Source organism: Lepidochelys kempii, chromosome 4 (assembly GCF_965140285.1).
Source record: "Lepidochelys kempii isolate rLepKem1 chromosome 4, rLepKem1.hap1, whole genome shotgun sequence".
Lineage (NCBI taxonomy): Eukaryota > Metazoa > Chordata > Testudines > Cheloniidae > Lepidochelys > Lepidochelys kempii.
The window spans coordinates 73,751,524-73,778,172 of NC_136383.1; the positions used below are offsets into that span (position 1 = coordinate 73,751,524).

General features: G+C 42.9%; 1 protein-coding gene and 1 long non-coding RNA gene across 2 annotated transcripts in view; one reads left to right on the plus strand and one right to left on the minus strand.

The window, feature by feature from the left end:
- Positions 1-88: 88 nt before the first annotated feature.
- SPATA4 (spermatogenesis associated 4) lies at positions 89-10,278 on the minus strand. The gene is made up of 6 exons (XM_073341684.2): positions 10,088-10,278; positions 9,485-9,983; positions 9,080-9,198; positions 6,278-6,495; positions 3,649-3,762; positions 89-1,927 (listed from the first exon to the last, which is right to left on the minus strand). The coding sequence occupies exons 1-6, from the start codon at positions 10,186-10,188 to the stop codon at positions 1,830-1,832; spliced, it is 1,149 nt and encodes a 382-aa protein (XP_073197785.1). The 5' UTR covers positions 10,189-10,278; the 3' UTR covers positions 89-1,829.
- LOC140910539 (uncharacterized) overlaps positions 10,090-26,649 on the plus strand; it is a 93,902-nt gene continuing 77,342 nt past the window's right edge. Inside the window, exon 1 of the long non-coding RNA XR_012158638.2 lies at positions 10,090-10,531. This is a non-coding gene — a long non-coding RNA (uncharacterized LOC140910539). The remainder of the gene's footprint in view (positions 10,532-26,649) is intronic.

Consider the following 26,649-nt stretch of genomic DNA (forward strand, 5'->3'; position numbering starts at 1 on the left):
TTTTATTTGTATCTAATACTTAGTAAAATGTGATTCTAAAGAGTGATAGTGTAAATTAAATGACAACATAGTCAAAATACTTCAATTTTTAATTAAAAAAATCTTTCCATACAACAAATATTTAAGCTTTAACAGGAAAAGAGAAGTCATTTTGATGAATATCTAGATTAGGATAAATTATTATATTTTCTAAGTCCATCTTTAACATTCCCCCATTATATTTTAAATGAGCACTAAAATGTGTTTTATGAACCTTATTTTTTTAATAAATAGCTTGTAAGTAATAAACAGCTTATTTAATGAAAATTATTGAAATACATTATGTAAATTAAAATTCTTGTTTTTTAATTTTGTATAGATTGTAAAAAATTGTATGGTATTGAGGAACTGATACATAAATATGTGGGCATTGCTTTATTTAGTTAGATGGTTAATTCATGTCTAGTATTATGTACACAAATGTCCATGAATGAATTGAAATCTGAAGGATTGACTCAACTGCCACTCTATCCTTTAAATCTTTGGTAATATACTGAAGGTTTATACTGCTGTACTTAAATCTTTTAAATAATTATAAATATGTAGTATAACTGCATCAATTTGTGGAAGTTGTGCCTTAATGTGGAACCTCAGACAAATCTATTCCCTCTTTAGACACTGAGGAAGATAAATTATTTTTTCATTGTTAGGTTTAGAGTATAAAAATTGAGTCAAAGGGCACTTTTTACATTAGAAATATGTCTGCTAATAGTCTTTGTGAACAAAAATTATGTTGTTTTTGCTTTAACGTAGTCCTTACCCTATGTGGGGGAAAAAACATAAGACAAAATATTGTAAAGTGTGCATTTACTGTTACAATATGTAGTCGCAACTGTCAAAACATAGCTGCATCAATGTTTCCCAAAATAATTTCAGGTTGTTTGCTAAAATGTGATTTCATTGTCAAGCAGAACTGCTCAACTATAGTTATTTCCCCTTTAAATTAAAAAAAAACATTTCTGATGTCTTCACCTTCAAATAATTGTGTTTTGTTCTGTACCGTGTCTGAATTTCTCTATAGCTTTCCAGGCAAAAATATTTCAAGCCATACAACTTTTATACTCTGTAACAGGTGCTCTGAAAAAATCTCTTGTAATCTTAATGTTCTTGTAATAAGTGTTAAACTAATAAAATGTCTCTACCAAAGTCACATGTTTGTCAAAATGACGAAAAACATGTCAACTACTTGATATGTTACTAAAAATTAATATCAAAGATTGTAAAAATCAATGTACAATAGTTCAAGATACAAAAGGACACCAAGTATAACTGTCTAATTTATTCAACTCATCACATCACAATGTGCAAAAAGTTTGACCACATCGTCATTACCCATCTTGCACCAATGCAATCTGTAAATTGGAAAATTTCACTGACAAAGAACTTGAAATATTAAAAACAATTCAATCTAGTAAGTAATCAAGTCTAGGAGGAGGCTGACCTGTAAAAGCAACTATGGTAGCAAGTCACTGAAGGAAGCTGTCTAACAATGGGGAAACTACAGAGATGTATATTTTAGATACTGTTTTGTTTAGTGATGATTTCGCTTGTCACACTTCCACAAACATCAGATTTCCAATATGTACTTTGTTTTGGCATTTACTAGAAGAAAATAATGCTCTAATTTAACAGACACTGAAACCAATCAGGCAATTCGCTCCCAATGGATATGGTCAAAGAATTATAGAGATAAAGTTGATCTTGTACGTTTTCAAAGTTGAGGTCTCTTCAACACTTTTTTTCAGTGTTCAGTTAGAATCCTTTTGGCTAGGTGCCTGGAGCTGCCGCATTTATACATCCACAGTAAAAGAGCATCTGTCAGCTTGTTTCACCTGGATTTCTTTGAAATGAACGCCACTTTTGCCTCTGATTTCTGGACGTCCTCGGTCTAAGAAAAGAAGCAATTGAATAATGCACCCATGTACTTTTGCTGCTGATTTATTATCATACAATTTAACTATAAAAACATGTCCTTTGCAATACAATGAAATTTATCTCAAACTGCCAACCACAAGTCTTGTTTACACATAAGGAGTGTACCCATTTAGCTATACTGGTATATAGTTAAACCGGTTGGTTGTACAATCCCCTTAGTATGGATGCAGTTAAATTGGTATAAAGTTGCTTATACCAATATAGCTTATTTCCATTGATATAAGCACCTTTAGACTGATAGAACTGCAGCCATCCTAGGAGCTGGACAAATTTAGCTATCCTGATAGAAAAAAAAAATCACACCTCTAACCAAAACAGTTAAATCTCAACAAAAACTGCAGACCAGACCACAGTATACCTCAAACTATCATAGGAGATTTGTTACTGGACTCTTCTATAATACCATGATCAAGATTCCACATGAAATCACTCACTAGGAGACTCTGCTAATCCACTTCCCATTTCTATTGGAGATTGCAAAGAACAGCTGAACTGTGATACAAAAGTCATTTAGACTATTTAATACCATTATCACAGTATCTGAGGGCATCACTCCAATACATTTATCCTCACGACATCCCTGTGAGGCAGAAAGTACTAGGTGACAGAAGTGAGGGTGAGCTGTAATAATTTATCAATTATACTTTACATGTGTGTCTGATAGAGGTTTACTAGATGAATTCAAAGGGTCAATTCAAGAATAAGCTACCACCACTTAAGGGGCCTGTTAGGGTAAGCACGGTTGATCCAGGGTACTGGAGTCCAGGATCTGATCTGGCAGTGGGAGAACTGCACAGTTTCATCCCACAAGACACTGCACCTGAAGGGGTGCATTCAGACAATGGAGGGGAAGAAAGTGGTGCTAGTCCTGTAACCATAACATTACTACCCCCGTTTTTTTCCCCTCACAAACAGGGACCACAGACATAGAGACCTGCCAAAAATCACACACAAAGTTTGTTGGAACTGAACCATTGGGGAATTGAACTGTTGTCTCCTAAGTACTAGAATAGAGTTCTAACTGCTGGACCTCCTTCCAACTCGTATCCACACTTGCACAGCTCTGACCAGTTTAAACACTGGTCCACTGTGGCCTTCGAACATACAAACTGTCTTGGAACCTTTTCCATTTAACTAGTTACAATTTCTTAGGGGTTTTACATATCCACTACTTTTTTCTTGGTGAGGAAAAGCTTCAACTAATATTCTCAAAGGTTCACTGTCTGCCTTCAAGATATAAATACAAAGGCTATCTATGCAATCAGGGCCACGGCCTACTGTTCTTACTCAGGCAAAATACCCATTGACTTCGTTGGGAGTTCTGTTTGAGTAAGGACTGCAGGATTTGTCCATTGGGGAGCAAGTAAAGAACATCTGTTACCATTACACTGGAGAAGGAACTGCCTTCAGACTGTGCTACTAAGTATGGTGGAAGTTCTGAATCATAAGCCAAAACACTATGGTGTGGAAGAAAAGCAATTTCGACTCCTGAAATATAAGCAGCATCTGTAGATGCTGCCACTGAGGCTCAGAAGAACTTTGTGGAAGCAATGTAGTTAGTTTCTAATAAGGTCCAACAGTTTTAGTAAAAAGACCACTTATCCATGTAATCAATGTAAAATAAAATTTAAAAAAAAACACACTCCAGTGGAAGAGACTGAAATGAAAGCTTACTTGATATAAAAGAAAGTTTCTCTCTCTTGATGTTAACCACACTCCCAGAGGGGTCTACAGCAGCTGGATGACGAACTGCACGCTCTGCCAAGCTTGGTTTAATGTTAAACCGCTCTTCAAAACACAATTACAATTCATTCATTCATTACAGTCCACAGTCATAGCCTTCATACAATTCTTCAGTGATTTTTTTTATTTAAAAGACACTCCCAACTATAAAATCTAAATAAAGAAACCAAGATCATCACAAACTCTAGCAAAAGAAAAAAGTGCTCTGGCAAAAAATACCGTAATTTTATTCTGCAAAAGCTATACACAAGGGGACACACAAAATAAGTTTATGTGGTGGTGGGTTGTTTGTTTGTTTAAGAGGCTATGATATGTTTTAGCAATCACATTGTGGGAAGAGTAAGGATATGTCTACACTTAAACTGCTACAGCAGCAAAACTGCATCTGCTCCACTGTAGACATTACACTGATGGGAATGGTTCTCCCATTGACAAGGGTAATTTGTCTTCCCAAGAGGCAGCTTCTAGGTAAATGGAAGAATTCTTCCTTTGATCCAGTGCTGTGTACACTCAGGTTTTGGTTGGCATAGCTATGTCTTTCAGGGGTGTACATTTTTCACACCCCTGACCAACGTCAGGGGTGTGAAATTCCCAGTGTAGACCAGCCCTTAATCCGAGATAGGTCTTATCCTTAAATAAGCATAAGAAGCTGTTTTGCAACAGATTACAACGTGCTTCTCTGAATAGCCAGGTGTATTAGTGCTGAGTTTGGCCAACTAAATAAAACACTTTGAAGAACAAAAGCAGTATTATTTTTTTGTTCTCATTTATTACTTGACACAGAATATCTGCTGTCATTATAGAAATCCAAACTTTTTGACCCACAAGTTTAAATTTAGACAGATTTTGACCATGTGTCTTTTCTACTGACAATCCGGACTGATGTTCCCATTTGTGCCATATCAATCTGAGTCCTGTAATACTTTCAAACTTTAGCTGTATACTCCTAGAAAATGTTGCTTAGAGCAGCTAACTTAGAGCTTAAGGCACTGAACATGTAAACACTTACTTGTGACCGGGGGAGAGGGGAAGAGGGCTTAGGCTACCCCCACATGGTGCCATGGTCACCGTGCCCCAGTGGGATGCTGTGGGAGTAACTGTGTTCCTCAGATGTATAAAGTGGAGAGTAGGAATAAGGAGGTGATGTTACCTCTGTATATGGCTTTGGTTAGACTGATTCTGGCATACTGTAACCAGTTCTGTTGTCCACATTTTAAAAAAGATGTTGAAAAACTGAAAAGGGTGCAGAAAAAAGGCACAAAAATCACTTGAGGGATGGAAAAAATGCCTTACAGTGTGATATAAAGAGCTCAAGCAGTTTAGCTTATCAAAAAGAAGATTTGAGAGGTGACTTGTTACAGTGTATAAGCACCTTTAGGAGATGAAACTACCAGGTACTAAAAGGGATATTAATGTAGTGGAAAATGGCATAAGAACCAGGAAGCTGAAACCAACCAAGTTCAAATTAAAAAATATTTGTGCCATATTTAGAACAGTAAAGGATGGTTAACCATTAGAACAAACTACGAACGGAAGTGGTACATTCTCCATCCCTTGATGTCTTCAGATCACGACTGGATACCTTTCTGGAAGATATCCTTTAGTCAAAGAAGTTATGGCACTTCATACACAGGTAACTGGGAGAAATTTAACAGCCCTTGACACACGGGGGTCAGACTTGATGTCTTATGGTTTCTTTTGGTCTTAAACTCTATGGATCTATGGTAGTAAAGTTAAACACGTGTCAGTGTTTGCAGGATCAGGGCCTCAAAGAGTAAAGATCAGCTGCGTTTTAGCAAATTCACCTAAGATCATAAAAAGTGAAAAAGAATTAAACAGAATAGTTAAGCAAGCTCAAAGTATGTATTTCACCTTCCACTCTTGAAGGCTTACTGAGAACATTTGAAATATGGGCCAACTCACCGCATTCCCCAGGCCCACTGTCCAATTAAGTTAAATTAACCTGATAAGTGAAAAACTTAGGTTCAATAGTTCCCTGTTTGTATGTTTTTACTAGCAGGAAATCAATGGAGTACCAAGGAAAATCTCTCTGCTCCAGAAACACTTAAACTATTTAGAGTTAAGCCAGCTAAAGTGATCATGGCAGCAGCAGCTTTTAATGCAAAGGAATGGCAAAAAGTGAATGAATCACTTGTAAGTAATATGGCAATGGTGGAAACTTTATCTGTTATTTCAGCTATATTCCATCATTATATCACTAATATTAATATATCATCTAAGTATCACTGTTCACTTTGAATGCAACTGGCTGAAAATGTTTCCTCAAATGATGTAATCAGAAAGTGGTATGATGTTTTCTTTATAATTTCCTAAGCAGTTGCTAATCCTCTTCATGTTACTCACACCAATAGTTCCACTACCTTCAGTGGGGTGACAAGTTGTAGTTAAAGCAAGCATGACTTGGCCCAAAGATCATTCAAATATTTGCCTGTTTTCCATTTTCAATCATCAGACTAACAAAGTAGGACAGTGAACATGGGAAACAATCAGTTGCACTATGTACATCAGTTTTTTATACTTGCTTTGAAAAACCACTCACTTGGGTTCTCTTCCCTCTCTACCAGTCTCTGTTGCATATGCATATTGATGATAGCATTAACCTTTTGTCTATTTTTGTTAATGTTGGGCTCTATCATTATTTCTGTTAGCTTAATGTTGTTCTTGATAGCCTTTGAAGCTGTTGACCTGGCAACCATCGGTAACTGCTCCTGATAATAGTGGTCTGTAAAGTCAACCTCATCCTGAATATTTTTAATTCTGGGGGGGAGAAAAAAAAAGCAAAATGTTAATGAGTCAGTTACGTTACTACTAATAAATACTGAACACATTATTATACTCAACACTTTTCAAGATACTGGTTACATATTACTAAAGAATTCTTACAATTCCATTGTGTGGAATTTATAAATGGGGAAACCTTGACACAGAGATAAGCGATTTGCCCAAACCCACAGAGACAAGTCAGTGTCCCGGCCAGGAAAAGAACACAGGAACTCCTAGTGCTCAGTCCACTAAACCAAAACTCTCAAACATTTTTCCAAAGTATGGACCATTCTTAAGAGAAAGTCTTCTGTGAGCCATCTCCACTCACATTCCGATTCATGATAAAACACATATAAGTCACAGCTGAAGCCAGAGAGCACCAAGAGCTTTCTACAGCTGTCTAACCTGGAAGCCGAACATGCAGACACTTGCTGATGCAAGTTACTTCACTCAAGTAATCATGTGACTAAAGCTGTTCACATGCATAGGACTCTCCACATCTGCCTAAAGATTGCACAGCAATCGGCACTTCAGGCTAACCCCCTATGGTGTGGACTATAAGGGAGGCTAATGTAAGGCTACTTATGTCAGCCCTATGCCACTCCCGTGCTGGGGAAATTCTCTTGCAGCTCACTTATGCCCTCTATATGCCACCAGGGTGAGTCATGGGGCCAAAGTGGAGAGCAGAATTTGGCCATATGAACTTATAAAGCTTGATTATTAGAAACTCATTGTGTTGTCTTGTAATTCTCTTGGTGGACGGTAACACTTAACTCACATATCTCTGAAATCCACTGAAGGGATCAGGGGCATCCATACAAATCTCCCTTAACACCATTTTGCTGCCTGGCCCCAGAAACCACACTGACAGTGGCTTCCCTGATTATGGCTGCCGCTGTAGCCCTCATCAGCGGAGCTCTAAATTGCAGAGCAGTAAGTCGGTGTGTCATAAATATAAAGGGAAGGGTAAACCCCTTTGAAATCCTTCCTGGCCAGGGGAAAGCTCCTCTCACCTGTAAAGGGTTAAGAAGCTAAAGGTAACCTCGCTGGCACCTGACCAAAATGACCAATGAGGAGACAAGATACTTTCAAAAGCTGGGAGGAGGGAGAGAAACAAAGGGTCTGTGTGTCTGTCTATAGTCTGTCTTTGTTGGGGATAGACCAGGAATGGAGTCTTAGAACTTTTAGTAAGTAATCTAGCTAGGTATGTGTTAGATTATGATTTCTTTAAATGGCTGAGAAAAGAATTGTGCTGAATAGAATAACTATTTCTGTCTGTGTATCTTTTTTGTAACTTAAGGTTTTGCCTAGAGGGGTTCTCTATGTTTTTGAATCTAATTACCCTGTAAGATATCTACCATCCTGATTTTACAGGGGGGATTTCTTTATTTCTATTTACTTCTATTTTTTATTAAAAGTCTTCTTGTAAGAAAACTGAATGCTTTTTCATTGTTCTCAGATCCAAGGGTTTGGGTCTGTGGTCACCTATGCAAATTGGTGAGGCTTTTTATCCAACATTTCCCAGGAAAGGGGGGGTGCAAGTGTTGGGAGGATTGTTCATTGTTCTTAAGATCCAAGGGTCTGGGTCTGTAGTCACCTAGGCAAATTGGTGAGGCTTTTTACCAAACCTTGTCCAGGAAGTGGGGTGCAAGGTTTTGGGAAGTATTTTGGGGGGAAGGACGCGTCCAAACAGCTCTTCCCCAGTAACCAGTATTAGTTTGGTGGTGGTAGCGGCCAGTCCAAGGACAACGGGTGTAATATTTTGTACCTTGGGGAAGTTTTGACCTAAGCTGGTAAAGATAAGCTTAGGAGGTTTTTCATGCAGGTCCCCACATCTGTACCCTAGAGTTCAGAGTGGGGGAGGAACCTTGACAAGGTGCTACACATTTTGTCTACAGTAACATACACAAGGTTCCACGGTATGCTGAGGGGTTAAGAATCTAGCAGAACTAGATCGTCGTCAACTCCATTCACAGAATTGGGGTTCTGCTGGGTTGGGGAAAATTAAGCATGTTCTGAAGAAGCAGCACTCCCTCTTGCACATCCCCCCGTTTAGCTCAGTGGGCATAAGCTCCTTTACGCTCACAGAACTGGAGGAGAGCATATGGATTTATGGTTTTATACTTATAAACACCATCTGTTTTATTAATGGGTTTGCTCTTTATACTATTCTTATTTAGTGAATTTCAGGGCTGCTAAGAAGCATGCTGATAACCACTTTAAAGAGATCCTAGGTAATACTATGTGCTCTGTAAGCTTTCACACACAACACTAATTACCTCACTGTCAATTAAACAACTTTGCTTTTTCAATGAATGAACCAGAGCAGGACTGTGGTGATTTTTGTGATGTGGGCAAAGGTTTACTAGGAATTTAAATGTTATTTCTCTCGTGAAGCAGGCATCAGATCCTGGCCCTACTGAAGTCAATGGCAAAACTCCCGTAGACTTCTCGCCAAGGCTTCAGAAATCTGAAGGTTTTGAGTAATATTTAGATACTACTCATTAATATGCTACTAAAATGAATCCTTTACAGAAAACCTGATACATAATATGCTTCTGTAAACAATAGCACCCACCGTCCGTTTGTCAGCATTGAGTAGATGTCTTGTACCAAAATTTCTGCTGCTCCCGGTTTACAGTGAATTGTCCCATCTATTAGTTCTTGGACAGGCTTCAATTTTCTTCTGGAAAAAAACTATAGCAAAAAATAAAAACAGAGAGCATTTCAGTTCCTATTAGTTGAGAGGCACAGGTCTATCCTTCCATGCTATTTACTTGACGTGTGATCACTCACTTTGTTTTCTCTCAGCCCCCTTCCAATCCAATCCCACTCAAACCCTCACCCCTTAACCAAAAAGGAACAGCAATTAAAGAAAATATGCAATATTATGGGTGAGAACTGGAATCTAAACTGAGCAAAAATTCAACCAAAAATTCAATACAAAAACCGCAAGGCCAAGATTTAACCTTGGGTGCCTCACCATGCGCACGGCCCGGCGCCGGGAACAAGTCACCGGGGCTGGCCAGGTGCGTGACGTGTCGTCCGTTCCTCCAGCGCCATCCCCGCGGAGCTCGGCAGCGGCCCCCGGGACTGTCCGCAGGGACCCGCGGAGCGTGCCGGGCTCAGCCGGGCTCCTCCCGCGGCCAATCAATACCTGGGGGAGGGGGGCGGAGCGCCAAGGGGCCGCCATCGCTGCACCAACTTTCCGAGCCCGACGCGCCCGGGGCCATGGCGGGGCAGGGTTCGCACGGAAGGGAACCTCGAGCGCTGGGTGCTCGTTACCAGGCGCACCGTCCCCGCTCCGAGCCGCTGCCCGGGCTCGTGCCCCACGGCGGGGCGGCCCCCTCACCTGGCCGAGCTGGGACCAGTTGCTGAGCTTGGTGGCCAGCGAGGCGCCGTTCTCGTAGCTGTGGCTGTGGATGTCCTCGGGGTAATACCAGGAGAAGATCTCGGCGATGAGGTAGCCGTTAGAGAAGTCCCTAGAGAATAACGACAATAACGGTAAGGCGGAGGGCGGGTGGCGCGCGCGGCGCCGCGCCCGGCTCGGAGCTGCCCCGCCCCGCCCCGCCCCGCCCCCTCTCACCGTCGGAAGTTCCTGGGGAAGAAGCTCAGGTCCAGGCTCTGCAGCCACCTCAGCACGGCGCGGGGCAGCCCCGTGCGCTTGGGGGCGTGCGAGTACGACATAGGGGCGCGAGAGGCTGGGACTGCCCGCGAGCCGCAATAGGTCCTCTAGCCGCTGACCAGTTACCAAGCAACCGCCACAAACTATGGAAGTAGGCGGGGACTCATTCGACTCCGCCCACTGCCCACAGATTCTCCCAGGATGACTAGGGCGCGCACGTGCGCCAGGCAACCCGTGAGCAGTTTTGCCTGAGTGCGCACGCGCCGTGGTCGTAGCTGGAAGCCAATGGACGGCCGGCAGTAGCGGCTGCACGAAACTCTGAGCTACCAGCACGTTATTCGGAGTCGGCGGCTAGCGCTCTACTGGCCGTGCCAGGGGGCGCCATCCTACCACACAGGTCCCCAGGTAGGCGCCTGCGGACCGTCATGTGCCCGTGCCCCAGGTGTTAGCTGTGAGCTCCCCGTACGCACCAACAGCACCCCCCTGTACAGACCAGCGTCATGCACATCAGTTACAGCTCCTCTGGGTGTTTTAGTCTTGATCAGTTGCTACTGTGTTTACGCGTCTAGAAACAGCAGAATTAATTCATCTGAGATGTGGTACAAAAGCACATGCCGGCTGTCTAGAGATCTGATTCTATCTATTTAGTCTCTTTGCAGTGTTCTCCCTTATTTTGCTAGATATCCAAAAACATTAAAAAGTTGATTTTTTTTAATACTATCTAGGTTAAGAGCTAATGATTTTACAGCCATTAGTGAAATTATATCTGTGCATCCACCTCTTCTCTCTAACCCACTCAATTTATCTGAGTATTAGCCTTTTGGCTCGTCTCAAGACATGCATCGTGTTGACTGCCAACAATCATGACTTTGAAAAGGACACTTAGTCACTTTTAAGGATCCATTCACCATGTGTTTGTCCACCTTAGTCACGTACATTCTGCCGTCTTACTGCACTATCTCCTTTCTTATTTCTTAGATCTTGCAATCTTATTCCAAGATTTTTTTGTAATTAGGCCATATCCTGAATTGTTTTACAAGCAAAAAACCCACTAAAGCCAATGGGCTTGAAAGTGTATTGATTGTACAACTGTGGTGTTATGTTCTGTCCAAAATGTCTTGTATGGTTCAGACACAACAAATCCTGCATTTTGGCATGGGGTTAGACTAGATTACCCTTGCGGTTCCTCCTAACTTTCTGATTCTACTATTACATTTATTTTCCCCCCTCACACTTGACCACTGTCTGATTTTTACTTCTAGATATTTAACTGGCTATAACAGCAGTATTGATCAGTCATTCCATTATCAGGCTTAATGTTTGCAGATTGCACAGAACTTCGAAAATGGGAAATTCTGCATAAGGGTAGGTGACCGGGTATCTGGTTTTCGACCGGAACATCTGATTGAAAAGGGACCCTGGTAGTTCTGGTCAGCATCGCCAACCGAGCCATTAAAAATCTGGTCAACGGTGCTGCCTGGCTAAGGCAGTCTAATCCCTACCTGTCCTGGGGCACGATGCTACACCCTGGAAGCGGCCAGCAGGTCCAGGAAGCTCCGCACGCTGCCCCCTCCCTGAGCACCAGCTCCACACTTCCATTGGCTGGTTCCAGTCAATGGGTGTTTGGGGGGCGGGAGGGGGGCGGTGCCTGTGGGCGAGAACAGTGCACGAAGCTTGCTGGGCCCCCCCACCGCCTAGGACCTGGACCTGCTAGCCACTTCCAGGGCACAGTGCAGTGTCCCAGGACAGGCAGGAAGCTTGCCTTAGCCCCCCCGCTGCACTGCTGACCAGGAGCTGCCCATAGTAAGCCCGCACCCCACCCTGAGCCCTAAACCCCCAGCCCTGACCCCCCAAACCCAGAGCCCGTTCATGAACCCCAAAACCCTCATTCCCGGCCCCAGCTCTGAGCCTGCACCCCCAGCCTAGAGCCCTCAGCGCCCCTACCCCCCAACCCTAGTGCCGCAGGCCAGAGGCCCCTCCCACACTCTGAAACCCTCATCCCTGGCCCCACCCCAGAGTCCTCACCCTCTCCCTCACCCCAACCCCCTGCCTCAACCTGCAGCCCTCTCTCACATTCCGAATCCCTCATCCCCACCCCCTGAGCCCCCTCCTACACCCCAAACCCCTCATCCCTGGCCCCACCCCAGAGCCCATACCCCCACCTCAGAGCCATACCGCCTCCCACACTCCACCCCACTGCCTCAACCCACAGCCCCCTCCCACATTCTGAATCCCTCAGCCGCACCCTCCCAGTCTGGAGCCCTCTCCTGCATCCCAAACTCCTCATCCCCAGTCCCACCCCAGAGCCTGCAACCCCAGCTGGAGCCCTCACCCCCTCCTGCACCCCAGCTCCCTACCCCATCCTAGTGCAAGTGAATGAGGATGGGGAAGAGCGAGCCACCGAGGGAGGGGGAATGTAGTAAGCAGAGGGCAGGGCCTCGGGGAAGGGGTGGGGCTAGGGTGTTTGGTTTTGTGCGTTTAGAAAGTTGGCAACCCTACATAAGGGCCTGCACCCACTGGCAGCCAGCTTCCCCCAAGCCCCACCGACCAACTCCTCCTCCTCCCCCCTCTCAGCACCTCCCACTCGCCATGATCAGCTGTTTCCAGCAAGCAGGAGGTGCTGGCGGGAGGTGGAGGAGTGGGCATGGGGCGGAACTGGGCAGGAAGAGGCAGGGTGGGGGTGCGAAGAGGCGGAGTTGAGGCTTGGGGGTGGAGCCATGGGCGGAGCAGGGGGTTGAGCACCCCTGGGGCCCGGAGGAAGCCAGCGCCTGCCAGGGCCTGATTCTGAGAGATCTTGAGCACCTCCTCTGCTGCCATTGAAGTCAGTGGCACTGACACAGGGAGCAGTTTCTGCGTGATAATTATAGTCATCCTAAATATGTCTTTACTAATGTCATATTACAATAAATTCTGCTCAGTTGAAAGGTGTAAATTTTGAGAAGCTATGATTAGCCTGGGTCACCCAATCTTTGCTTAAATGGAAGGGCTGTGCCTACTTTGCAGAAAATGGAGCAGATTGCAGTTGCTCCTGTCTCAGCTACGCAAATGTAGCCGATGGAAGTAAAATGTAGTCATGCTGGTTGGATCCAGAGGAAGCATTGCATATCCTGAAATCCATGGCCTGTGACTGCCAGGGCAGCTGAAATCTGCTCCATTAAATGCAAAATAAGTGAAGTCCTCATATAAAGATAAAGGAAGCAACACTGAACTGTTTAGAATTGGTCAATAAGCTGACTGTCCTTGCTGCTGGAACAATTAAATTTTCTTAATCCCAAACATACGCTTGTACTTGCTTGTATCAGTCATTTTATCTTCCTGCAGTTACTTCTCTCTCATCATGAAATCATGGAACAATCTGAATTCTTCAAAGCAAGATGTGTATGTAGAGGAGGGTTTGAGTTTTTTTTAAAAATCATAGTTACATCCTGTTGGCGTGGATATGCATTGCTCATCTGCATATTTACTTGCTTTTCGGAAGTTATTCTTATTTTCCTTTCGGGAGACTGAGTTATTTTCACTATTCTGTTTTTAAGGTCTCTTGGAAAGACTTTTCCTGGTACACGTAGCAGACATTGGTCCCTATTGCAGTTCGTGCTTGTTTGGTGGAATATATGTTCTGTCTGATTTCCTGTAATTTGTGTATCCCATCAAGGCTGTCATTTGCAGGGGAAAATTACTCCACATAGATTTGGATTGATGCTTTCTCATTCTTGAATTTATTCTTCCATGCAAGTGTTAAAGTAGCAAAAGAAAATCTCTTTTACATATTGTTTAGCTGTACTGCATTGAACTATTGAACCCATTGAGTTTTCTATTCACTGTCTTCTCACTTGAAGAAGGACTAATGTATCTCAGCAGGTTTTTATTTTTTGTCAGTGAGAGAAGCATCCAAAAAGTCAGCTGGTGGATCAGGACAGTTGCAGACATGCAAGAAAAATAAGCAGTGTCAGGATCTCTAGGAATCCAAGTAGGACTTAGTCCCAGATCCTCAAAGGTTTTTAGGCACCTATCTGTCTCTTAGGCACTTAAGTTCATGATTTAGACTCCACTAACATTTTCAAAACTGCTGCTCAACTGCCATTTACCACATAGGATCCTAATTCCCCTTCATGCCTAAAATCCTGCCAGTTGGCATTCACAAAGACTCCTAATCCCTGATGCCTCCCCACAGCTAACGAGCAACTCAGAGCTCTAGCTTAAGCTGAAGCACAGGAGACCCTGAAGTAGGATTCTCAGTCTAGGCAGGGGAACTCCTATATCATCAGCAGGGCCCAATCCTGTATTGTTGCTGTGAGCTCGCCTAAAACTTGATACCTGTCAGACCCCAACCACCAGTAGCGGGTCACAGCACCCACACAGACGACAGCCAGGGACACAGGGAAAGAAGTATCGAGAGTGATCAGGAGAGAGAAAGAGAGGATTTTGGCTGCTAGGGCATGGACTTCATGAGCAGGTGACCTGGCTTTGTTACCCAACTCCAGGGGAGGGTTCCTTGCTGAGGATTCCTAGTGGAAGAAAGTGCCTATCTGTTGCTTGACAGTGAGGCACACCAGGTCAACCACTTAGTTGACAACTTAGTTGACAACTAAGCCGCTCTCCATTCCCTGCCCCTCCTCTCCATATTTTACTCCTGGTTAATATAGGCAGCTCCCCATGCAGCTTGCTGGCTTCTGAGGCTCCCTTTCGTAGGTGCCTAATTCTCCCCATGCACTCTACGGAGTACCTAGCTTGGGGCTGACTATTCTACCAGGTGGCAAGGCGCCTAAGGGGTTAGGTGTTGCAACACTTAGCACAGTGATTCTTAAGTACCTTTGAGCATCTGGGCCTTAGCCTGATCCAAAGCTTATTGAAGTTAATGGGTGTCTTTCTAGGAACTTCAGTGGGTTTTGGATCAGACCTTTGGAAAACTGGGTGGCAGCTTATTTGAATGGAAGAGGGGGCTCATTATACAAGTAGAAAGGGTAGTTAGTAGCTGTGATGGGATCTCTGGGGTGCAACCTGAAACTCGGGTACCGCTGTGCCCTCTTAACTCTCCAGCCTGAGCTGTCTCTCACAATGCTTTGCTAGCGCCAAGCAGCAAGTCCCTCCAAGCACTGTTATCACTCAGCACAACAGCATGTGGAGCCCCACACCCAGCTAAATGGCATGAATGCTTCCAGAGCCACTCACGAATCACACAGAGAAAGGTGTCAGCCAGTCCCCCTGCAGCTCTTCAGCCTTGCACCTCAGAGCTGTACCATCTTGCCCTGATCAGAAGCCTGACCAGTGTAAGTTTATTGCCCAGCCCACCCCTCCCTCAATGTGGAGAGGACCTACACTAGCCCTTGTAACCTGAGCTGAGATTTCCCAAGCACTTCCAGCAAAATACACTGTTTTAGGTAAAATATAAAACAGGTTTATTAACTACAGAAAGATAGATTTTAAGTGATTGTAAGTGGTAGGCATAAAAGGTCGGAGATAGTTACCAAAGAAAATAAAAGGTAAGCGCACAGTCTAAATTTTAAACCTTATTAGACTAGGCAATATTTAGATCAAGCAATTTTCTCACCCCACTGGATGTTACAGTTCATAATACAGAGGCCTCTCTCTCCAGCCTGAGACCAGTCTCCTCAGTTGAAGTCTTCCGTCTTTCCAGCATTTTTGTTGCTTCCAGCGTAGGTGACTGAGGAGAAAGGCCAATGTTATACCAATAAAATAAAAACTAGCAGGATCTTATTAAAGAGAAAAAGGCAAAATACCACATTTATTGTGAATACAGAAAGAATCATAGTAAGCAGTTAGTTATAGCTATAACATTCCATTCAATTTCATATTTATTCACACATTCATTCATATACACACACAAACATATGCACACAGGTTCTGCAAGGTTGTTATCATAGTTACCAGGCTTAGAGTTGCTCATGCCAAGCCACTGGCCAGGTGGCCTGGACATGAGGAGGGAGCAGGGCCTTGTCAGATGCACATCTGATACTCCTGGAAGTTGGTTTGCAGAATCAGACGCCCAAAGTTCTCACTTTCTAGAGTCCATTTTTATAGGAATTTCTTCATATGCCAGTCTATGGGAAATGCTTCATCATGCTGTTGCTGAATCAATCAGCAGATGGCACATTCCTGATGGCTCCGTGCTGCCAGATGTTATCTTGTTCTTTGGTTCTCCCATTCTTGAGGCTGTTGGGTGGATTCCAGTCTGCCCTCCGGGGGTCCTCTGGTTATTTCCACTTGACGCCTTCTTCAGCCGATGGACACTGGATTCTTAGGCTGGCACCTCCCTGATCATTCAGTTATTATCCACACCAAGCATCCATCCACATACATCCTCTATCTCTATTTTAATCACAATTGTTAATACAACAAAAGGGCGGGGAGTCTCGGGGTGCTGTTTCTGTTGTTACAGAGTATTGCTTTGAGTCTCTCTCTGTGTGAATTGCTTTGAGAACAGACTCCGTCTTAGAATGTACTAACACAATTAGCAGCTTGCAAGTTTCACACAAAGAGGGAGAGAAACAGTACCAAAAACCAAGAGACCTCTTAATTAGTAATATTCTGGAATTTAAACTATGGGGAATCAAACTCATTTGTGATTTTAATACAGAACTTCTTCAATATGATCCAACACCAAGGCCTGATGCCACTGTCCCTTTTTTTATAACCCCAGTCCATGTGCCTGGGAAATACTAGCCCAGACATGTCCTGCTGCCGACTCACAAGGTTGAGCAATCGCTCTGGTGTGGTCTTGTGAAACTGTCACTGAATTGTAAATCCCTTGTTTACTATTCCGCTGCTGGTGATGGCCCACCTGGGTGTTGGTCACTTCCTTTGTTGTCAATGGAAAACTCATAAACTTACAACATATTTCAGTAACAATCATACAGCAAAATCTCATAAGTTCGTACACACTATCAAATATACATATTTTGACAAAACAGTGGACTTCAGCAGATCATGACCTTTCATATGATAACTTATATGGCATGTATTGTATGAAATATATCATAATTATGTGATGGATGATTATGGGGGTTTTAGGGTGCTGCTTTGAGTGCCACAGTAGCATTTAGAGATAAATTATTTCAGGCACCGGCTCACTCTCAAGCGCTTATTATAACTCAGTGATTTTTTCTGTTTGAGTAATTAAATAAAAAAATAGAGAGTCTAAGAAGAGTCTTTCTTTGCTCATTTTGATACACATTTTATTGACAGTCTCCTAAGGCATTAACCACTTAAAATTACTGAAGAGTGAAGATGCTGAAGCTGTGGCAGCATGTGCAGAGGTTACAGGTCAATACCACAGGACTGCCACCGTCCAGTTGTCTAGTGGAAATAACAATAGCTATGAAGGAAGTACTCTGCATTTTAGTAAATAAAAATCACAGGAAACTGAAAAGAGAACTTTTTTCAGTCAGACTTCATAGCTGGAATTTGCTAAAATATGTTACATTCATTTCAGCTCAGTTTTCTCTGGAAAATAAATCATATATTCCCTGAACTTCATTCTGAAACACATTATCATTGTTTTATAGAGTTTAAGGCCAGAATGGACCATTAGATCATCTAGTCTCACCACCTGTATATCACAGTCCATTCATTTTCATCTAGGTACATGGGCAACGCATGAACCACTGGCTGGGGAAGGCTAGCCCCCAGCTCTGCCCCTTCCACCTGTGGACCCGCCCCTTCCACGCACCCCAGAAGTTAACTCCCACCCACGGTCGCTGGCCCCTGCCCCAGGCTGGCTAGTGTCAGCAGCCCGCAAGCCCTGGAAGCAAGAGCGTGCACTGTCATTGCTGCAGCCTCCCCAGAGCTCCGGAAGGGAGAGCGCGCCATAGCACCTCTGCAGTCTCCCCCTCCCAGAAAAGGAGAGCCCGTGGTGCCACAGCCGCCCCCGCAGCCCCAGGAAGGCGGGCAGCATGGCCCCAGCCCTTGGAGCTCAGCAGCACTGGTGAAGTGTGGGTGGGGACACACCTGGCTGTTTGGGGAGGCACAGTCTCCCCCAGCCTCCCCTGACCGCTGCCCATGTCTAGGTACTTCTACATAAAGCCCAAAGACTTTTGTTAAACTAAAGCATTTCAGTCCTCAGGAGTGTGTGTCACAGGCAGAGAGCAGGAGAGACCAAGTTGCCACCAATGCCTGAAGCCCCCACCATGGCAGAGAATTGATGAGATGAGATATGCCCATTCCAGCAGCAATCTATGCCCCATGCTGCAAAGGAAGGGAAATCCCACCCAAGGTTGTAGCCAATGTGACCTGGGAGAAAATTTCTTCCTGACCCCTGGCAATCTGTTTGACCCTGAACATGTGAGCAAGACACACCTGACATAGACCAGGCATATAGAAAGAGGATTCTCTAAACACCTCTGACCACTGTTCCACACCGGCTGCTGTCCCATCTCCAGCTGTGACCAATCTTTGATACTTCAGGGGAAGGTGGAAAAAAACCCAGAATACTTAAAAATAAAAAATTGTATGGGGTGGAGGGGACAAATTCCTTCCTGATTCTTGTAGCATGGAATTTGATTACAGTTATAGTCTTAATAAGAATTGCAAGTGTTATAAGCATTTTGAGGGTAATGCAGATAATCTCATTCTCGTGGCCTATGAAGGAATAGGATGAACAGTGGAACTCAGACTCTCAGATTCCAAGGCCAGAAGGAATTACAACCTTCCAGCCTGACCCTCTCTCCCCTCCACACAGGCCATAGAATTTCTCCCCAAAATGGATTAAAGCATGTCTTTTTAAAAATATCTAATATCATTATAAAGATTTAAAATGATGACAAATTCACTCCCTCCACTTGTAAATTGTTTCAATGTTTAATTACCTTCACAGCTAGGAAATTACATCTTATTTCAAGGTTGAATTGATCTAACTTCAAGTTCCAGCCATTGGATCTTGTTATGCCTTTGTCAGCAAGATTGAAAAGCCCCTCCCTATCAGATTTCTTTTCCATGAAGTACCTATGACAATGCTTAAATAATTTGTTGCCTTCTCATCAATAAACTGAATTCCATAAGCCAGCGTTTCTCAAATTGGGGTCCACGGACCTCTGGGGGTCCCCCAGGGTACTTCAGGGGGTCCACGGGCCCCGCTGAGAAACTTCTCCCCCTCTCTTCCTCCCTCCCTCAACTCCTTCCCATCCCTCCCAGCATGCCAGGGAACAGGCTACCTACCTGCCCTGGCCCCGTGCTGCTCCCAGAAGTGGCTAGCACATCTCTGCAACCCCTTGAGGTGTGGAGGGGCAGGGGGGCTCTGCGCGCTGCCTCCGCCCCGAGTGTCGATTCCACAGCTCCCATTGGCCAGGAACTGCAACCAATGGGAGTTGCAGGGGTGGTGACTGTGCGCAGCGGCATCCTGCAGAGATCCCCCTGGCCCTCCCGCTTATGAGCCGCTGTCAGAGGATTTTCCAGTTGCTTTCAGGAGCCGCCTGAGGTAAGCATTGCACAGCCAGAGCCCTCACCCCCTCCCACACCCAAACTCCCTCCCAGAGCCTGCACCCCCTCCTCCACCCCACACTCCCTCCCAGAGCCTGCACCCCACACTCCTTCCCGCACCCCAATCCGTTGCCCCAGCCTGGTGAAAGTGAGTGAGAGTGGGGGAGAGTGATTGACGGAGGGAAGGGGGGTGGAGTGAGCAGAGGTGGGGCAGGGGTGTGGCCTTGGAAGGGGTGGAGCAGGGGGCAGGGCAACGGTGAGCAAGGGGATTGGGGGTCCCCAAATAATTTTAAATGAAAAGTGGGGTCCTCGGATTGCTAAAGTTTGAGAACCGCTGCCTAAAGCAATCTGACGTTGTAATGCTTGTTTTCCAGCCCCTTGATCACTGTTGTGGCCCTCTTTTGAACACTCTCCAGTATTTCCCCATTTTCATGAAGTTCAGACACCACAACTGACCATAGTATTTTAGTAACTTTCTTACCAATGCTGTGTACAGGGGCAAGATCACTTCCCTATTTCTACTTCATAGTTCTTTTTTATACATCCAATCATTGCATTAGCCCTTTTTGCCACAGCATTACATTGAGAGCTCATGTTATCTATATTGACCCCAACATCTTTTTTGAGTTACTGCTTTCCAAGATGGTCTCCCATCCTGTAGGTATAACCTGTGTTCTTAGTTCCCTGATATATAACTTGTCCTTTGGCTGTATTAAAACACTTGTTGACTTGTGACCATTTAACCAAGTGATTCAGATCACTCTGTAACAGTAACCTGTCCTCCTTATTATTTACATCTCATTATTATTAATTATTTTTAATTAAATTACTTTAGCTCAGGCAAAATTAGCTTCTGTGTCCATAATTAATTCAAGTATTGGGGCAAAATTGCTTTTTGATAGTTTGAAATGTGATACTTTCAAACCTATATATATATTACCTGTTTATGCTTGTAATTTGAATATGTTAGGGGAGTGTGTATGTTGGACGGATATTACATCAAAATGATCTTATCTGTTTGTGTAGAGTATCAATTTGAGACATGTAAAGGAGTCATATGAGATGACTTACGGATTTGATGCCCTAATACAATGCTTGAGAAAGGTACTGTACTGTACAGCCCCAGAAACTGAAATCTCCTTATCCACTTGACAGGTACAGCATGGGCAGCAAACAGTTACCTCAGCCCATTTACTCATTGGCCTATCCACTGAGATTGCCAACAAGAGTACTAATGGAATGTGGTATATTTTGTCATGTGAATACCCAGTAGAAACATTACTGAGACAACCATGCTCAGGTCACGAAGATAATTGGATACATATCCAGTAATAAGAAAATGTTTGCTTCTTTTGTGACGTAGGCGGAATTTAAACTGATTATCCACAGGTCAAAGGCTCTCCATCATATTAGCCATCTGGTCTCCCAAAGCCATGATTATTGAAAATATCTGTTTCAGAATCTGAGGTGAGAGGAAGAAATGAAGTCCTAGTAAAGGGAGAAGAATTTCCAAGGCATACAGGTGGTAAACTTAACAGAAGTGATTCTTTATTATCTAATATTTTAATATTAAAATATTAAATATGTAATAGTTTGGATAATACAAATTTATTTCAACTAAGTTTATTAGCTTGCCACCTGTGTGCCTTTGGAATTTTTCTCCACTTATTAGATTTTCATGTATTCCTCAAACCACAGACTCTGAAAAAGAGATATTTTCATTAACAGTGCATTTCAGAAAGAAGTGCAGTTGTTAACTGTACATGAATTCTGCGAAGCAAATGGAAGAGTTGGTGGAATTTATATGAGTACCTCTTATCTTATTTCAGAAAGGTAACTGCCATTTTTAACACAGTAGTGCAATTGGCAGGGTACTCTGAGACTCAAGACTACTCCTGGATGCACAGGTAGCATCTGTGGCCAACAGAATTTTGTCCAGTTGTGCTTGTTGAGAGAAGTGCCCTAACTCTTGTGGACCTTGCCATAATTATCTCTGCTTTGGTCACCTCAACACTGTTGTAATGCACTCTACATGGAACTCCGCATTGAGATCTCTCAGAAACTGAAGTTAGTGAAGATTCAAGAACACTGCAGTTTGTCTCTTAAGTAGAATGGGAGCATGTTAGCAACAGAGGCAGAGAAAAGCCAAGGAATGATATACAATTCTTTAAAGATTTCCCTTCTACAAAGGTTGCTCTTTCAGTCAGACATTTTGTGAAATATTTGCACCATGTGTGTCCTAATTCTCCACCCCAGAAAAGGAAGTGATATTTTCAAATCAAAGACAAGTTAAAAGAAATGAGCGATAATCTTTACAACAAGAAATGTGTCTTTATCCAGGGGACAAATCCTAAAGTCCTTCCTTCTTTTCTGATTGTTCCTTTCTCAGGAAAACCAATCAATGGGAGGTTTCAGAGTAACAGCCGTGTTAGTCTGTATTCGCAAAAAGAAAAGGAGTACTTGTGGCACCTTAGAGACTAACCAATTTATTTGAGCATGAGCTTTTGTGAGCTACAGCATCCGATGAAGTGAGCTGTAGCTCACGAAAGCTCATGCTCAAATAAATTGGTTAGTCTCTAAGGTGCCACAAGTACTCCTTTTCTTTTTGCAATCAATGGGTAAAGTAAAGGCTAGTGCAAAACTGAGGGATGATTTCTCCCTGTTCCAGAGACCTGGTGGCTCAGTGGAGAGGGACAGCTGGTAAGGCACTTGTTGGAGCTCTCTGATCTACGTCATCTGGCCCCAGTATAAGTTAGAACAGTTTCTTCTCCTATGCTAGTGACACTTCTGCCAGTTTTAAGCCAGCTAAGAGTTTCCCTTCACTGGGGGAATTCTTGTCTGTCTGACTCTGCCCAGAATGCAGCCACTTAGGCAGCACAGTGAACAGAGAAAACAGGCCTGACTAAGGATGTCAGAATTTCATCATAAAGTATATTTGTACCCATGTATGATTATAGTGCAATATAAATAGGCTTGGAAAGATTAGCTTTTTATCAGTAAATGTCAATTTCACCATACACACAGAGAACCCCTCAAAATATTTTGATTCATAATAATCAAAATTTACAAATAGAAGAGTAAGAAAGATGCTCTTTGACAACTTATTAGAGTTTGATTTATGGATATTTACTTTCTATATTTTGACATGTGATGTTGACTTTGTTTTTTAACAGCTATAAAGCTTTAACTTTCTGAATCTTAAGTCTACTGTCATTAAATAATTAATGTCTGACCCTCCCCACAATTTCCCATAACAGTGAAAATTTAAATTGATAAAAATAAACATCACTATTATCAGTCAAAATAAAAAAAATCTAATTCTGCCAAGCCTAAATATAAAGGTTTTGAAAGAATAATAAGGGCAGAGCAGTCCAGCTGACACCTGCTATAAATAACTGTGGAACAATGGTTCTAACTGACATTTAGGATAGATTCCATAGTTTACTGTGGCTTCCTTCCACAACCATTGCTATGTAAAGAGAATCTATTTTGCAAGTTCTGAATTTTTTTACTGCGGTGTTTGGATTGTTTCCGAATGATCTCACTAGTTTCATGTTGTTAGTTCTGTTGAAGACACAATTCTGCTGGAGATGAAATTAACATAATAAATGATTTTGTAGACTGCCTAAAACAATGGGAACCCAATCCTTTTCCCCTGTGCAATACTGAAATATAAACAATAATTAATGAGAATAATCTGTGCATTCTTAAACTCCAAGGTAGTTCCCACAATAATCTGTACTTCTACTGTTTAAATCCTAGGTACGGTACCCCACTCAAAAAGGGAGAAAATAGTTTGCTGTAATTTCATGTGCTACATTTAATGGGGGACAAGAGGTATCTCTGCTCACTCATCACAATCCTTCATGTTTCTTGTGATGACTATATTCTACGAACAAGAGAATCAGCATATGAAGTTACTGGATCAAATTCTGATCTCATTTATACCAGTGTAAATCTTGAATAACTCTACCAAGTCAGTGATGTTACTCTGGATTTACACCGATGTAAATGAGATCAGAATCCAGACCACCTTTTTGTCATATATCCAAATCCTTCAGATTTAAATCTTTCTTGCCCTTACAGCCAGGCTGTTAAAAAAGAAAAACAAGCAAGAAAGCTAAATAGAAAACTGTAAAAAATACAAAGTGCAGTTTACTTTTGATGTCTGATCCTGAGTCCCTGGAAAATGTTTAGACTTCTTTTCCTTCCTTTGTGAGACTCTAATTTTACTATTGGTTAGTTAGGTAAATGTTAATTCTAACCCTGGATCATTGTTCTCTTTTCATTTTAGAGCTTGTCTTTTTTTATCTATATACTAAATTAAGCTTAAGTGTTCAGTTGTTTCACCTGAGCTACACCTATGTAATCATTCTTTATATTACAAAAAGAACAGGAGTACTTGTGGCACCGTAGAGACTAACAAATTTATTAGAGCATAAGCTTTCGTGGGTTACAGCCCACTTCATCGGATGCATAGAATGGACCATATAGTAAGAAAATATATATATATATCTATATATACTGTGACAGGGTCAGGCCAGATGGCTACAGGAGAGTAATAGGACGCAGATATATTAGCCCCAGGTTAAGTAGGTCCCTTTTCCCTGGGTAAGGTAACAGGGAAGGTTCCAGAACAATCAGGAACCTTCTGGAGACAATTAAGACAGGCTGATTAGAACACCTGCAGCCAATCGAGAAGCTGCTAGAATCAATTAAGGCAGGCTAATCAGGGCACCTGGGTTTAAAAAGGAGCTCACTTCAGTTTGTGGTGCGCACGTAAGGAGCTGGGAGCAAGAGGCGCTAGGAGCTGAGAGTGAGAATGCATACTGTTGGAGGACTGAGGAGTACGAGCATTATCAGACACCAGGAGGAAGGTCCTATGGTGAGGATAAAGAAGGTGTTGGGAGGAGGCCATGGGGAAGTAGCCCAGGGAGTTGTAGCTGTCGCACAGCTGTTCCAGGAGGCACACTAGACAGCTGCATTCCACAGGGCCCTGGGCTGGAACCCGGAGTAGAAGGCGGGCCTGGGTTCCCCCCAAACCTCCCAACTCCTGGTCAGACACAGGAGGAGTTGACCTGGACTGTGGGTTCACGAAAACGGCCAAACTGAGGGCTACCGTGAAGCTCCAAGGTGAGCAAATCCGCCAAAAAGTGCAAGGCCCACCAAGGTAGAGGAGGAACTTTGTCACAATACATACAGAGAGGGTGAAAGTTGCCATACAAACTGTAAGAGACTAATTAATTAAGATGAGCTATTATCAGCAGGAGAAAAAGCTTTTTGTAGTGATAATCAAGATGGCCCATTTAGACAGTTGACAAGAAGGTATGAGAATACTTAACTTAGGGAAATAGATTCAATATGTGTAATATCCCAGTCTCTATTCAAACCCAAGTTAATGATATCTAGTTTGCATATTAATTCAAGCTCAGCAGTTTCTCGTTGGAGTCTGTTTTTGAAGCTTTTCTGTTGCAAAGTTGCCACCCTTAAATCTTTTACTGAGTGGCCAGAGAGATTGAAGTGTTCTCCACTCAGATTAAACCAAGGGGAACAGTGGGGGGCAAAAAGAACAGGAGTATTTGTGGCACCTTGTAGACTAACAAATTTATTTGAGCATAAGCTTTCATGAGCTACAGCTCATTTCATCAGATGCATGCAGTGGAAAATGCAGTGGGGAGATTTTATATACACAGAGAACATGAAACAATGGGTGTTACCATACACACTGTAACAAGAGTAATCCGGTAAGGTGAGCTATTACCAGCAGGAGAGAAAAAAAACCTTTTGTAGTGAAGTGAGCTGTAGCTCACGAAAGCTCATGCTCAAATAAATTTGTTAGTCTCTAAGGTGCCACAAGTACTCCTTTTCTTTTTGTGAATACAGACTAACACGGCTGCTACTCTGAAACCTGATAATCAAGATGGGCCATTTCCAGCAGTTGACAAAAATGTGTGAGGAACCGTGGGTGGGGGCGGGGAATAAACGTGGAGAAATAGTTTTACTTTGTGTAATGACACATCCACTCCCAGTCTTTATTCAAGCCTAATTTAATGGTGTCCAGTTTGCAAATTAATTCCAATTCAGCAGTCTCTCTCATTGGAGTCTGTTTTTGAAGTTTTTTTGTTGTAATATTGAGACTTTTAGGTCTGTAATCGAGTAACCAGAGAGATTGAAGTGTTCTCCGACTGGTTTTTGAATGTTGTAATTCTTGATGTCTGCTTTGTGTCCATTTATTCTTTTGCGTAGAGACTGTCCGGTTCGGCCAATGTACATGGCAGAGGGGCATTGCTGGCACATGATGGCATATATCACATTGGTAGATGTGCAGGTGAACGAGCCCCTGATGGAGAGACTGGGAGTGGCTGGGTCATTACACAAATTGAATCTATTTCCCTGTGTTAAGTATCCTCAAACCTTCTTGTCAACTCTCTAAATGGGCCATCTTGATTATCACTACAAAAGGGTTTTTTCTCTTGCTGATAATAGCTCATCTTAATTAATTAGCCTCTTACAGTTTGTATGGCAACTTCCACCTTCTCTATATGTGTGTGTGTGTGTATATATATATATATATATATATAATCTTCTTACTATATGTTCCATTCTATACATCCGATGAAGTGAGCTGTAGCCCATGAAAGCTTATGCCCAAATAAATTGGTTAGTCTCTAAGGTGCCACAAGTACTCCTGTTCTTTTTGCGGATACAGACTAACACGGCTGCTACTCTGAAACCTTTATATTACAGTTTCTAGAGTGTAGTAGTTCCAGTATCACTGATCATTCATTTACTTTGTTTGCTGATAGTACTTAATAAGGGTCTGATCCTGCAAATAATTATGCACACTTATAATCACATTCAGTTCAACAGAGCTGCTCACAAGCATTAAATCATTCACCTGAATAAATGTTTGGTGGATCTGGATGGTGTGTTCCTCCACAAACTGAAGATGGGCCTTTTGAAGTAGTTTTGAACAATGGGGCAGGTAATGAGGGGCTAATAGGGCTAAGCCTTATCAATTAATAAATCCCCTCTTTTTCTTTAAACAAATGAAAGTTGTGTTTCCCTCTTCTTTTTCTTTTCCCAGCCTC

Coding starts and splice junctions, on each gene's coding strand:
- SPATA4 (XM_073341684.2), bottom strand. CDS start 10,188: ATGTCGTACTCGCACGCCCCCAAGCGCACGGGGCTGCCCCGCGCCGTG. Junction 9,199..9,484: donor GGCGCCGGGCCGTGCGCATG/GTGAGGCACCCA, acceptor TTTTTGCTATAG/TTTTTTTCCAGAAGAAAATT. Junction 6,496..9,079: donor TCAATGCTGACAAACGGACG/GTGGGTGCTATT, acceptor TCTCCCCCCCAG/AATTAAAAATATTCAGGATG.